The sequence below is a fragment of the Phoxinus phoxinus genome, assembly GCF_949152265.1.
Source record: "Phoxinus phoxinus genome assembly, chromosome: 7".
NCBI classification, from domain to species: Eukaryota; Metazoa; Chordata; class Actinopteri; order Cypriniformes; family Leuciscidae; genus Phoxinus; species Phoxinus phoxinus.
Genome location: NC_136882.1, coordinates 573,452 through 588,647, shown reverse-complemented (window position 1 = coordinate 588,647; position 15,196 = coordinate 573,452). Strand labels below are relative to the sequence as shown.

Sequence of the window (15,196 nt, the reverse complement as noted above, 5' to 3'; positions counted from 1 at the left end):
CGTGCAGTTGCAGTTCTGGTGCCTCCGTCTCAACACACTGTACAGCGCGACGTATATTCACATCAGACGTACATGTAGAGGGACGGGACTCTGCAGTTCACTAAAGTTCATTATTTGCATGTGCTTTAAAGCCTTGCCGGTAGGGCTGCACGATTCTTGCTAAAATGTGAATCACGATTTTTCTCCATGGGAATTGAGATCACGATTCTCTTACACGATTCTCATTTTTTTCAACCAAAATTTATTTCACTCAAGTACAAAAAAAACAGGACATTCAGTATAATAAAGTGCAGGTCTGCAGCAGTAACAAAAAATCGTCTCTACTCTCTTATCTTTATTTTAGACCCCTTAAAGAAAATAATTCGTTCATATTATGGGCTCATCTGATTTTTTGTAGGCCTACATAGCCTATTTGTTAGGATTTTAGTATCATAATGATTAGGCTAATAAATGCATGCACAATTATCTGTGAACTTGATTTGAACAAATGCCTTTCAACTTGTGTGTGCAAAATTCAGAATTAAATTAATGTGCAGAAATTTGTACAAATAGAGAGTAGGCTATGTAGGCCTACTATACTGTTGTAGCCATTAAAAAAAAGCGCGTTTCATATTTGTTAAAATATTATAATGTTATTTTTTTTCATTTATGTTGATTTATGAAAAGTGAACAGCACGACCGAGTAAGATAGATGCGCAATATGAGACATGGAGCGGGTCAGACATGATTTTGACCGTTGAAGTTGTTATAGAAAGCCTTTCTTTAAAGTGAATTTCGTTTTGTATAAATTGTATCTTAATTTTAATCAATTTTTCATCAACCAATTGCCTGTATTTAATAAATAGGCCGACGAAACAAATATAACCTAACGGAGGCGCCCGCGCGCTCACTTGCATTGCACGTGAACTAGAGCACATCCTAACTTAACGAAACTCAGTGTATGCCTCACACAGACATGACAAATACATCAAATACACAAAGCTTGAAATGTCTTTAAACTAAATAATTCAAAACGAAAAAAAAAAAAGGCGCTCTCTGATTATGTAATCCATTATTAGGCTTATTTATGTGCATTTCTCTCTATAAGCGCGTTCACACGGAGATGGCGATCGTCAACTTCATCTTTGCAGCCGAGTCGACACTTTTAGAGAAAACACTTGTTTATTAATAAAAATCAATACACGTGTCACCGGATTTACACATGCACGCACACATATTTCGAAATAACGAGATATTGTGTTGAAATAACATTATTATTAATAATAGCCTACGTCTTTTAGAATAGGCCTATTTGATTGAATGCTGAATGTTGCGCTTGCTCAATTTAATAAAATTAAAACTTTAATTGATCATTAACATAACTGAATATTAAATATTTAGTGACCAAGTTTTGCGCAGCTCCCCGGCAATGATCTAGCAGCACCCACTCAGCACACGCTGTCCCTGCAGAGAAGCTACGTAGGCAGTGTCATTTTTTTTTTTTTTTTTTTTGTGAATCGCCATCATTAAGAAATGAGATCGCATTTATGTTTGAATCGAGATTGTGATTTTTTTTCGATTAATCGTGCAGCCCTACTTGCCGGTTAAACATGTAATTCGCTGCTGATGCGCTGTTCTTATCGGAGCGCGAACACCCGACGCTCACAGGAACTAACAGCCGGTCTAACAGCGCCTGGATACTGGACTAAGCTATCTCTCGAGTCTTATTGCGCTAATACTGTCAAATGCACACAAGCGTTACATAAACAGTTGGATATGTCTAAAGTGAAAGCAAAGATTTGAGAGAAAATCTGGTGCTTGTGTTACATGCGTGTGTATTAATGCACCGCGTGCCGGTCTTAAAGCGACAGTAGCCTGCATTGAAGACTGTGGGTAACCAAACAGTTGCTGGTCCCCATTGACTTCCATGGGAGGAAAAACTATACACTGGGGACCAGCAACTGTTACCCACATTCTTCAAAATAACCTTTATTTTCAACAGAAGAAAGAAACTTATTCAGGTTTAAAACAACTTGAGAGTAAATTGACAATTTTCATTTTTTGGGGAACTATCCCTTTAATGTTAATAAAACAAAACACAGAGGAAATCTCTCACCAACTGAGAACTTTAATGGAAGCTTTAATAAGAATCAATGTATAATTTATACTAGGGCTGAACGATACATCGAATTTTCATCGTCATCGCGATATGAACTCCCGCGATGAACACATCGCAACAGACAGCCTGACACGATGAATAATGCCTGGTTCAGATTAGCACTAACGTTTTTGACTCCTAAAATCTTGTCGTGGACAAGAAACATGTCAGACAACACGTTGCTTTCCGACCAGTCATCGCCTGCCGTCACACACACACATTCACTCGCAAACATTCACTCGCACGCACAGACACACACACACACACACTCACTGTCCCTCGCTCACTCACTCACGCACGCACACACACACACACACTCACTGTCCCTCGCTCACTCACTCACGCACGCACGCACAGACACACAGACACACACACACACAGACACACACACACACACTCACTGGCGCACACACACACTCACTGTTGCACTCACTCACGTCTCGCTCACATATTCAACCCGTCGTGGAGGACCGTTAAAGAATTAAACATGCAATAGTCTTTCTGTCGTGAAGCATCGCAGACGCGACGTAGGTTGTCGCCCACTATGACACACTATACGAGATGAAACGATCGAATCTTGCGTCCCGACGCCCGTTGTCGTTATTACGAATCTCCACGACACCCATATGTCAAACGGACCGTGCCAAAATCGCGCTAAAATCGTGTATTCTGAACCAGGCAGGTAATAAACGTTTGACCTATCACGCAAAGAACCTATTAAAGCACTAAGACATGGGAACAGTATAGTTAACAATCACATTTAACACAAGTCATATCGTCATCGCAATATTAAACAATATTATCGCACATCGCAGCTTTTCCTCATATCGTGCAGCCCTAATTTATACAGTGAAGTCCATGTAGTGTTTTAATTTCATATTTGTTCATTTAATTATTTTCTTCAATGCTACTGTTAAATACACATACTGTAGTGAACATGATTAGGACTCATCTGCCGTTAGATATGCGTTAGTTCGACTAACGGGCCAGCGCGCTCGCTGGCGACGACATTTAAGGTGTGGATATTTGCTTCATGTGATAGGCTTGGTGAGTGAAACTATATTTGTATTATCTTTCTGTACATGTATAATTTTCTTTAGATTTTCTGTCTGAAAGTGACTAAAAAGACATTTAACTCCAGCTCACCATCGGTGTCGCCGAACTGCTCCGTCTCCAAAGCGTGCGTACGCATGGGTCAGAGTTTGCGTGCAGGAGCGCACATTATACCGTCAAGTTTGATTTTATAAATCAAGTCTCCTCTCTCAGGGCCTGTTCTGTGCGTACGCCACACTTAAACATTTCTAAGAGATGTAAAATAAGTCTATATGTGTATATACTGTAGGGATGTGACGGTAACAACATTTCATATCACGATTATAGTGACCCAATTATCGTGATTGTCATTATATATATTTTCTCATATTTCTTAAGTCTGTATGACCATAATTGACAGTGTATTTTAAGTCTATTTTGCTGTTTTTGTGAAAGAAAAAGAAAAAAGAAAGAAAAAAGAGCACAACGCGCCGGCGCGTCTGCCGACCCCAAGGTTTATTCCTTTTCTAGTCCGATCAAGAGAACATGAACACTTGATCGGATTGAAGACCGGAACCACTGCGCATGTGCAATGACGTAGAAATAGCGTAATGACGTGTGACGCGCTGAACGTTTATCCTCCTGGTGAATAGTGTGGTGTAAGCGAGTGTGTCGTCCTCTATAATCCTCTTCCGCTGCGTGTGTGAAGTGGAGCAGGACAGCGGCCGCCAGCGCTGGCTCCAGACTCACACACACACCGCATGAGCAATATAAGCAGCGGCACTGCGCTTCATATACACACCGTCTTCACATTATGACCAAGATAAATGGATGAGATACATATTCAAATATAAGACTTTCTAATAAAGAACTAATGTAGGAGAACGGTTATTATGCACAAACAGCGGGAAACTGTATATTCGTGAGCGCATGTCAAAAACTATATCCCGATTTGAAGCTTGTGACACAAACGCGCACCTCAGCCTGATCACATGTTCAGCGCTGATGTAAACTAGGCTCAGATCCAGCAGTCGGCGTGCCTTCAGTCCGACGGAAGCCCAGGCTGTGCGTGTAGACGGGGGAGCTGCCCGGTTTGGTGGTCAAGCACACATGAGATTTAAGACTGGATGTAACTTTTGATACTTTGATGTAAAAGTGTCCCTGTCCTATCAGTGCGGCTCTCGTGACGTGAACAGAGAAGGCCACGGCCGTAGGGAACCATGCCAGAGTAAAGGAAGATCCGAACCTTGAAGCATCCCACAGCTCTGTCCGTTTCCCCGTCCCGTTCGAACAGCTGCCCGAGGAACTTGTGCGCTTTAGCATCCTTCGGCTGAACAGTCAAATACTCCGACACATGCCTATGATCCAATGGTGTGAGAGAAACATCACTTCACAGAGAAACCAGGCATTACACAGAAGACAGAGCAGAGGAGTTAGCCTACCGTTTAGCAAGCTCATATTCCTTAGCCTCAAAGTACAGTTTGGCAAACAGAAACGCTTTCCCTGACTTCTGCAAGACACAAAACAGGTTATTCACAATTAAGCAATATCTGTGTAATAATGTGTTCAATCTTCAACACTGAAAGGGGTTCACTGAGAGACCGTGAGATTTCAGAGAGTTGTTCTGTATATGTTCATTCCCTCAGATGCTCAGAGATGTTTATTTGCTGCTGTGATGTTCTGTTCATCCACTGAAAACAGCGGAGACTAAAATATACATTTTTAGGATTTATGAATTCAATGTTGTTCATCAAAATGAGATTCGATTTTAATGATCTACATGTACATCATCCGTCACTGTTCAGAGACGAGGCCATTATTACAATAACACAGTCCATCACATCCATCATCTCTACAGTTACTGGACACTTATGGGTTATTATGAGCTAGTGGCTGTATTATGGGTTATTATGAGCTTATTAAACTCTTCAAATCGCTGGTGCAGAACACAATCAATATATGAACATCTACTAATACCAACTTAATATCAGGAAGTTTATTAATTGCAAAATTTTGTACTTTATAACCTCAAATGATGAGTTTTGCTCCATTATAAGTGTCTACAGTGAACAAGTAGACAGTAACATGTATGAAGTTAGCCGACACTTTTACCCGGCGCGAGGGAGAGGAGATCTGCGGTGACACACACGTGCAGTAATAACGCATAAACACGGCGAGCGACACGGCGAGCTAATACAGCAACGCAGGATTAAAGAGTTGTGTTCTAGTTGAAGATGAACCTCAGCTAAAGCAGTAAAGGAGGGTTATATCTAAAATACCAGAACTAACACCGAGTGAAAGACACCAGCTGAGGAGTTCGCCAAACATTTGTGCCGAACTTCGGCTCGTTTCAATCTGAGTGACAGCGCGCGCGATCTGACATCACCGGGCCCGTGCTCGCTCCTCTTACCGCTTTCTGAGAGGGAGACGAGCTCTGAACCGCAGAAATATACCGCTCCACCTCCGCTTTATTCCTCCTCATGGCTGCTGTCACACACTCTCCGTCTCCGTCGCTGTTTCAACGGTGTATCATTTAAACAGAGGAGCTTCTGTAATCTATGGCTGCTCGACGCACAGTCACGTGATGACGTCACTTCCTGCCTTGCGGCTCGTCTTCTTCTGGTGTTTTAAGGCAATGGCGCATATCCGCCACCTACTGGACTGGAGCGTGGAGCGCACGACGGTTGGACACAACACGACAGATGTATTTCACTGATTCTGGAGAGGCGGGACAAAACATGTCCCACATAGAAAAGTCTAATTTATAGCAAAAATTAAGAAATTCATCATGATTGACATACTTACAAAGTTAAATCTAAAGGAATTGTATATACCTATCTGATTTTTGGAATAAACTTTTTTATCTTTTTGGGGGAAATTTGTTTAAATGTATGGTCTGTGGTTAGAAGGTCCATGTTATTGCACTTGTCCTCAGCAAGAGGTCACAATATTAACCATCCCAAAAAACTTTTAAAAAGCTCTACAATTGTGAAAACATAGGCTAGATATATAAAATAAAAAATAAGGGGTATAAATATAAAAAACAATGCATGAAGTGAACATCAAACAATATTTTCCATAGAAATCTGCCTATAGGGATGTTCGCCGGAGTCAAATGTGACGTCACGATATGGGCGTGGTCGCGAACTGGTTGGCAGAAAGAACCAAAACATGTCGCAGACTCGCAGCAGTCTAACGTTACCTGTGTTTTGTCAGCATATGCTAATTATTTGTCCGAAGAACCAAAAAAGAGATATAAGGTTAAGCTTTTATATAACCAGGGTTCATGTTCTCTGCCTGATCAATATCACCTGAGTGAGAATTGGAGCAAAAGCCCGGACACATGGCCAGATTTGACATTCGGCGACATCTATCTGTATCTCATCGACACGCCATCTATGTTTACCAGAGAGTCGATGAAGGCGTACAAATCTTTAGATGCCTATAAATTAAGTAATAATTACGAATATTACTTGTTGTAACTAAGGATAACTTGTAAATATGTTACAACTAGAGTAAAAATACAGATGTAATTTATCCATGGGCTATAGGCCTATTCAAAATTATCTTACCTCTGATATATAACATTGGTTAACATATACGTAAAATGTATGAATGAAAATACAATAATTTGCCATTAATTTATAAGGGTATGTCAGTGTTATTATACTTCCATTGCTCAGTCACAGCATGCACAAAAAGTTATGTAAACAAACACTTTGACACGTCTTCCGCGGTATTTTGTACAGTTATTCATTGATTAATTAACCCATCAATGAGATAGAACCTACTAGTAACATTTATTTACAAAATTAGTTTTAATTTTTAACGCAAAATGTAGGTAGCAGACGCGATCGTGGTCCGCTGGCTCCCATTGTTTTCCGCTGGGTATAGACGCCTAATTGCAGAAATTCAAAGCTTTCTTTCTTGATTCAGGCTGTTTAGGTACACGATAGAAGCTCTTGGGGTTATTACTCTTATCGAACCTGTTAACACAGCCGATCACAAAGCACGATACAACCATTTTCTTCTGTGTTTGCGCTGCGCTTTAAGCGGTCATTACTTTTCTTCTGCCAACCAGAGCGCGTTGTGACGTCACGGCGAACATCCCTATTAAAGTTGTGTCCTCAGTTTCTGTCAACTCCGTCAGATATTTTCATAAAGCTCTTTAAATCAGGAAATAGCACGGTCAGCTATATCCCGAGGACCCCTTTTCATCCCCCTGCCTGTGGTGAATCCAGCACTACCACACATGCTCTAGTCTAGTACGTTTTACATTTTTTAATATTTTAGACAAACAATGTCAATATTCCTATGGTCACAGCTGCACCATGTCAATACCATCTTTCTGTTTAGATACTTTTTTTAAAACCATAGTGGATTGAATTTAAGCATTTTAGTGAGGTTATTGGGACAGCTAGCAACTGAGGAAAAACTACCTAGCTGCAGTGTACAATACATGTTTTGGCGGAAAATACATGCCCTTACGTCAACTCCGTCAGACGTCAACTCCGTCAGACGTCAACTCCGTCAGACGTCAACTCCGTCAGACGTCAACTCCGTCACACGTCAACTCCGTCAGACGTCAACCCCGTCAGACGTCAACTCCGTCACACGTCAACTCCGTCAGACGTCAACTCCGTCAGACGTCAACTCCGTCAGACGTCAACTCCGTCACACGTCAACTCCGTCAGACGTCAACTCCGTCACACGTCAACTCCGTCACACGTCAACTCCGTCAGACGTCAACTCCGTCAGACGTCAACTCCGTCAGACGTCAACTCCGTCACACGTCAACTCCGTCAGACGTCAACCCCGTCAGACGTCAACTCCGTCACACGTCAACTCCGTCAGACGTCAACTCCGTCAGACGTCAACTCCGTCAGACGTCAACTCCGTCAGACGTCAACTCCGTCACACGTCAACTCCGTCAGACGTCAACCCCGTCAGACGTCAACTCCGTCACACGTCAACTCCGTCAGACGTCAACTCCGTCACACGTCAACTCCGTCACACGTCAACTCCGTCACACGTCAACTCCGTCAGACGTCAACTCCGTCAGACGTCAACTCCATCACACGTCAACCCCGTCAGACGTCAACTCCGTCAGGTTCTGTGTCTGACGGAGTTGACCTGTAAGATGACGGAGTTGACAAATCCACCAATAACCTCTTAATGTGCGAATATAATATTATTTGTGAATATAGTGAAGGGTTAAACTGTTATTTCAGGGTTTTATTTACACATAAATGCACATACATAGCATGCATTACATTATATAACCGTACGCATCTGACTTGTAGAGAATGGGCAGGCAGTGTTCTGCTTATTATTGTGTAACGTGTAACTTTGCCAGCACTTTAATATATATATTTATATATGTAGAGGCAGAGATAGAGAAATGAGAAGCCAGTGTAGGGCTGGGCGATATGGCCAAAAAACAATTATCACGGCCCCTGGTTTCCCTTATTGTTTTTTTGGAAAAACGGTGTAATTTAAAACAGTTTGAAATGGTGTATGTGCAATATGTTTATTATAGTTTGCTTTACAGTAAGTTCAATACTCTAATAACAAGGAGTAGTTTTAGTAGTAGTGCACATCAGTTCACTAATCAGCAATGCACATATTTTTCGTCAACACCGTCAGTTTTACATCAACACCGTCAGTTTTTCGTCAACACCGTCAGTTTTTCATCAACACCGTCAGTTTTTCATCAACACCGTCAGTTTTTCGTCAACACCGTCAGTTTTTCATCAACACCGTCAGTTTTTCATCAACACCGTCAGTTTTTCATCAACACCGTCAGTTTTACATCAACACCGTCAGTTTTACGTCAACACTGTCAGTTTTTCATCAACACCATCAGTTTTTCATCAACACCGTCAGTTTTTCATCAACACCATCAGTTTTTCATCAACACCGTCAGTTTTTTGTCAACAACGTCAGTTTTTCATCAACACCGTCAGTTTTTCATCAACACCGTCAGTTTTTCATCAACACCGTCAGTTTTTCGTAAACACCGTCAGTTTTTCATCAACACCGTCAGTTTTTCATCAACACCGTCAGTTTTTCATCAACACCGTCAGTTTTTCGTCAACACCGTCAGTTTTTCGTCAACACCGTCAGTTTTTCATCAACACCGTCAGTTTTTCATCAACACCGTCAGTTTTTCATTAACACCGTCAGTTTTTCATCAACACCGTCAGTTTTTCATCAACACCGTTGAACACCGTCAGTTTTTCATCAACACCGTCAGTTTTTCATCAACACCATCAGTTTTTCATCAACACCGTCAGTTTTTCGTCAACACCGTCAGTTTTTCATCAACACCGTCAGTTTTTCATCAACACCGTCAGTTTTTCGTCAACACCGTCAGTTTTTCGTCAACACCGTCAGTTTTTCATCAACACCGTTGAACACCGTCAGTTTTTCATCAACACCGTCAGTTTTTCATCAACACCGTCAGTTTTTCATCAACACCGTCAGTTTTTCGTCAACACCGTCAGATCTTCGACGTTTGGATGTATGTTTTTGTTAATTTTTTTGGGAAAAAAAAATTCTTCCTTCAGTTTATGTGGTTTTTGTAATAAAGGACCATCTGATCTACATCCTCTTATGTTTTATTTATTTAAGGAATTTGTTTTTACAATATTGAAATTAAAATCAAAGTTTGAAAATGCAAATATTTAGAAATCTGAAGTTTCAGAATAGTGTGAAATCACAACTTAAGTTTATGTATTGTATTTTGTTTACATATCAGAGTAACTAAACACTATTACAATATACTTCAGAACTTTAGATTCTTGTTGGATTGGAAAAATTAAAATTGTTTACTTTTTAGTGTGTCTGACGGAGTTGACACAAATCCAGTTCTGAAGGGAAACATGTTTATTTGTTAAAAATGTGTTTTTATTTAGAGCCTGTTCCTTTACATGGTTAAATAGCTAAGACCTTTCTCTGCAGAAACATATAACTATAATTGATATAGTGTGTATTTTAAAAAAAAGTTTTTTAAAACGTGTTTTGTCCCGACTCTCAAGAATCAGTGATGTTAAAAACACGTAATAAGACTCTATCCTGTATTCTATTGATCAATCTTACTTATTTTAATTAAATAATTCACAGTAAAGTCATGATTGCTTTGGGCCTGGAGTGACAAATAATTATTCCCAAGTGTTCTACAGTTTCTGCTTGAGCACATTACCTCATATTTCCCTGTTCTGTACAAACACTGATTTAATGAACAATATGGAAGTACAATAACACTATGGAAGTAAAATAATGCCAAATGTTTTTGAAATAAAAAGCCTGTTGAATTGCACTGCATTAACCATGCTTGTATTTTAATGGGCTGAAATTCAACATGGTTATTTAAGCTGTGATTTCATTTTCATTAATACAAATTCAATAATCCACATTCACCTTTCATATTTCACTTCCAAAATATTTAAACTGTTTAAAAATACAACCTATAATATTCAACAGGCAATTTTCAGTCCACTTTATTTCGCTTTACAAATTCAGTGGTTCAAATTCAACAGTAAATTCAACATTGACATCCAGGAGAAGCAGTAGATTACCGAGCATAATCTCCATCTGCTCGTAGACATAGCAACAGTAACTAAAGGGGGCGGGTCTTGGTGAACGGTCATTAGAAACTTCACTAAACATGCACACCCTGACCGAGAAGTATAGCTGAGAATGAGCTGTGGCCGTGAGTATGCCAGTGTTATGCCAACATGATGCATCCATACAGTTTTACAGGTTTTTTTTTTTTTGCTGATCCGAAAGATGATCCGATCCGAGGCTCAAAAACCGTAAATGATTCGAACCGTGAGTTTTGTGACCCATTGCACCACTACTAAACATAGAAACGATTGCTCCGATCTACGCCACTGGGCTGAGCGGTCGGCGCAGACCTTCAAAGCCCTCACCGGGAAAGGAATACAAGTGCCTCGTAGGGTTACGGAGCGTATCGTAATCTCAGCTGAGGGACCGAATACATTAGCGTGCCCGCTCAGGGGTCCAGGCGGCGATGCCAAAGCGCACCCTGGGCTTGAGCGAGCGGGTCCGGTCCGAGCAGGGCCGACTGACGCACTGGCCAGGTCTGAGAAGCATCGAGTGGGCCACTGCGGGCCACAGATCTCACTCGGAGAAGAGCCGAGTCGGAGGGTCAGGTCAAGTCATCTTCATTTATACAGCACTTTCAACAATGTAGAGTGTTTCAAAGCTGCTTTACAGAGATAAACGTATAATTTAAGGTAACAGATTGTTTTGGCTTTATAGCGGTTCTTGAATAATGTTATTTTCCAGCTAAAGTTAGTTTTGATTGATTCACTTCCGTCACAACGATCATTAGGTATTAAATTAGGGGCCGCTAAGACGACACCGTTCTTTAATTAATTCTATAGTTATGCGCATTTGAATATATGTGCGCATGTTTGTAATTCCCTACAAACCAAGCCTTAACAAACTACTTGTCTGGCCTTACATTTTTATACAGAATTGTATCACTTCGGGGTGGATACGCGAAACCGAGATTATCCCGACAACGCTTAATCTGTAGAGTGGTGAAGGGATCCTCCACAGGGAGAGGCTAGTGGACACTAAGGAGGGACGGCATGAAGGCATGAAGTCTGGTTCCGGGCCACTCCTGGGACAGAGCGTCTAACCCCAGAGCCCCAGCGGGCAGTGTGGCGGCAAGATCAACACACACAGATCCGCCTCTGCTTGGCCGCACTTCTGCCATATGAGGTCCACTAGCTGAGGGAGCCGCCTCCATTCCCCGGGTCCAAGCCCTGAACGCAGGTCTTTCAACACAATTGAAAACATGATGAAATATTTGAAAAAAGTGCACGTTTGCTGATCTGTTGTGGTATTCGCACTTAGAGTTTTGAAAATGCACACATTCCCAAAGCGAATAAACCCCTGTAAAGCAGAAGTGGTCTGAGACTGGGACTGTGATGATGCTGTGCGCCACTAGAGGGCCGGCGGTTGCCTTCACTGGAGTTACACCAGTATAGAGTAAAAGCAGACGCACTTCCCAAGCTCTCCTTTATCTTGTGGTAAGTTCAGAATGTATTCTTCATGTAATCATGTATAAAAATGAGCTGCTTTTTAGTGTTCCTTGAATGTGATTCAAACCCGGATCATTATATTCGTGATTCAAACCCGGATCATTATATTTCGACAGCTCTGAACAAAATGACTGATGTATAATCATTTTATATGCTTTTTTATATATATATATTTTTTTTTATTAGACATAACAAAAACATTTACAATTATAACAAAACATCCAAAAAGATAACAATCAAAGATAATGGGTTTACAATACACGGAGAAAAACATACAAATAAAAAATATACAAAATAAAATGAATTAATTTATCCATTATGTACCTAATGGTTGAAGAGAAGAAAAAAATAATAATTGGTACTTAAAGAAAGAAACAGCAAATACAAGTAAATTTTTTTAGGTAACTTCAGCTCTTTAGCAAATACAATTGTATCACTACATTTTATATTATCAATATATTGGAGAGACTCAATATACAGATGAAAATCAGCCAAAATACCTTCAAACAGGGTTTGGAATGATATATTTTACTTTTATGAATATGAAATTTACAGATGCAGTTTTTGAATAAAAACATGTGATAACATCTTAATGTTAAATCACAATTATAACCAGATTTCTGTTGAACATTTATAGTCAAATCCTCCCAGAATTTTTTGGAATGATAACATTCAAAGAAAAGATGTAGAATTGTTTCAGGCTGATCTGAACAAAATAAGCAATTTTCATCAATATCCATACATTTTGATAAAGTATAGTTACTAACATAAATATTATGAAGTACTTTCAAGTGTATTTCCCGATGTTTGTTATACAAAACCGAAAGGGAAGCAACCAAGCTTTTTTCCAGTATAATACTCTCTATATTTAATAGGAAATGCCCACTTATTCATGACATTTTCATAAGAAAGAAACTGAGCTGACTGATCTAAATGGTCAGATAAAAAGTAAATTCCTTTATCCTTCCAACTCTGTAAATAAAGAGATTTCCGGTTAAACAAGTTCCAGGCCTTAAGCGCTTGTTGAGATAAGTTGGATAATGCCACAGGCCGTTTGCTAACAGAGTAATCACACAATAACAAAAAACGTAAACCTCCAACCTTTTTAGATAGATTATATGGTATAAAAAACATATCGAGTCCGATTTAAGAAGACAGTTTCTGAGCCATTTTACTTCAAAAGAATAAATAAAATAAAATAAATAAAAAAGCTCAAAACCACCTTCATTTCTTGGACCCTGAAGAACTTCCTTTCTTAAATGATCCTCCAAACTAATTTTGTAAATAAATCATAATTTTTTTACAAATCGAATCTTGAACAGAAAGAGATAAAGCTGGATAAACACATCGAGATACCCCTTGTCCTCCTGAACAGGATCTACACACAGCTCTACATCACAGTCCGCGCGCGAGAGAGACCGAGTGTGTCCGAGCATAATATAGGTTTTCATCTGCAACGTTTTAATTAGTTTACATGGTTATAATATAAAATAACCTGCAGGGAACGTTCCCAGAAAACATCTTTGATTGGCCGGTTGTGAAGACGTGTGGCAAACACGACTATAATTGTATTATTATTATTATTATTTATGTTTTTACATTGTTCAGTATTATATCGAGAACACTTTTAGTTAAACTGTTTACTTTTGTGAGGAAGAAAATACTTCAAGGCTATACATGTCTATCAGTTGTAAAGGTTTTATCATGTTTTTTGTGTTATCCTGACTTTGTTTTGTTTCTTTTTAATGTATGGTGCAAAGATGTATCGTATGTTAAACAAAAGGGTCAAATACAATCAATCAATCAATCAAACCCATAGCCTGACCTGTGTCTTGTCCCTCTGTCCTCCACCCAATAAATCAGATCTAGTCTGACTAAACTGAAAAACTTATAGTTCATATAAACTGCTTTATTATCCACTTTAAATGTGGAATTAGCCCCCCACCCCGTTCTTGCATGTTACACATGTTACACATCATGTCTTTAGGTCTCTTGCTTTGAATTGGAAGATTTCTCCTTGCTTTGTCAGGCAGTGACCAACATGATGATGAGGTTTAGGTGATCGAACCCCAAGCTATTAGTGTGACGAATCTGAAGAGGGAACACCAACCAGAAGAGTCTGCTTCTAATGCTGGAAGTCAAGATGTGGAACTGAAAATAGGTTTCTCTTGCAACTGCAAGTATTGTAATGGGGAAAAGTGTTGCTGTCACTCAGGATGAGTCATCTGGAGATGGACACTACTGTGCTCAACATGGTAGTTTCAGCTCAAATACGTCAAGTCAGTTTCACTGTAGGGAAGAACAGTTAAATCAAGTAAAGGATCACAGACGCCATCGCTTAGATTACTATCTGAGGGGAAGAACATCTGTTGTGGCTCTTATGTATAAGCTTGCTGTGTTCAAGGATCGCCTCGCTGCATTGGTCCAGCATTATTAGCAGAGCGATGTGACCCCTAGGATGCATGGAAATGTCCTATTATCACTGCAAAGCTGCCTTGAAACAATCTATATTGTTAAAAGCGCTATATAAATGCTATAGACCAAAATTAAATACTTTTGTGAATAGAATCCATGAGATTATCAAATATTTTGCATCTAGACAATTTTAGAACGTGTACAAAGTTTGAGACTGACCTGTTAAAGGGATAGTTCACCCAAAAATGATTTACTCATACTCGCCCTCATGTTATTCCAAACCTGTATACGTTTCTTTCTTCTGTTTAACACAAAATAAATTTAGTTTTTTTTTAATGATGACAGAATTGTAATGTTTGGGTGAACCACCCCTTGACTTTTTTCAATGTTACACAGTGGCCCAGTACGAGAATGAGCTTTTATACCGAAATGTTATATGTTAATTAATTTATGTATTATTATTTTTTTCCACTGATATTTCATTTTACTAATAAAGTTATACAAATCATTCCATTTAATTGACTTGGTAATTGTC

General features: G+C 39.6%; 1 protein-coding gene across 5 annotated transcripts in view; it reads right to left on the bottom strand.

Annotated features, from left to right (window-relative positions):
• LOC307001465 (E3 SUMO-protein ligase RanBP2-like) overlaps positions 1 to 5,785 on the bottom strand; it is a 63,821-nt gene extending 58,036 nt beyond the window's left edge. For 3 of the 5 annotated variants that reach the window (XM_079617967.1, XM_079617968.1, XM_079617970.1), the window contains exons 1-3: positions 5,580 to 5,770; positions 4,612 to 4,679; positions 4,416 to 4,527 (exon numbers count right to left, since the gene is read on the bottom strand). In XM_079617967.1, the coding sequence (XP_079474093.1) occupies positions 4,416 to 4,527; positions 4,612 to 4,679; positions 5,580 to 5,651 (252 nt within the window). In that variant the 5' untranslated portion in view covers positions 5,652 to 5,770. Of the gene's footprint in view, positions 1 to 4,415; positions 4,528 to 4,611; positions 4,680 to 5,579 lie in introns of all 5 variants that reach the window. The other 2 variants (XM_079617971.1, XM_079617969.1) reach the window with 2 other exon arrangements.
• Positions 5,786 to 15,196: the final 9,411 nt, after the last annotated feature.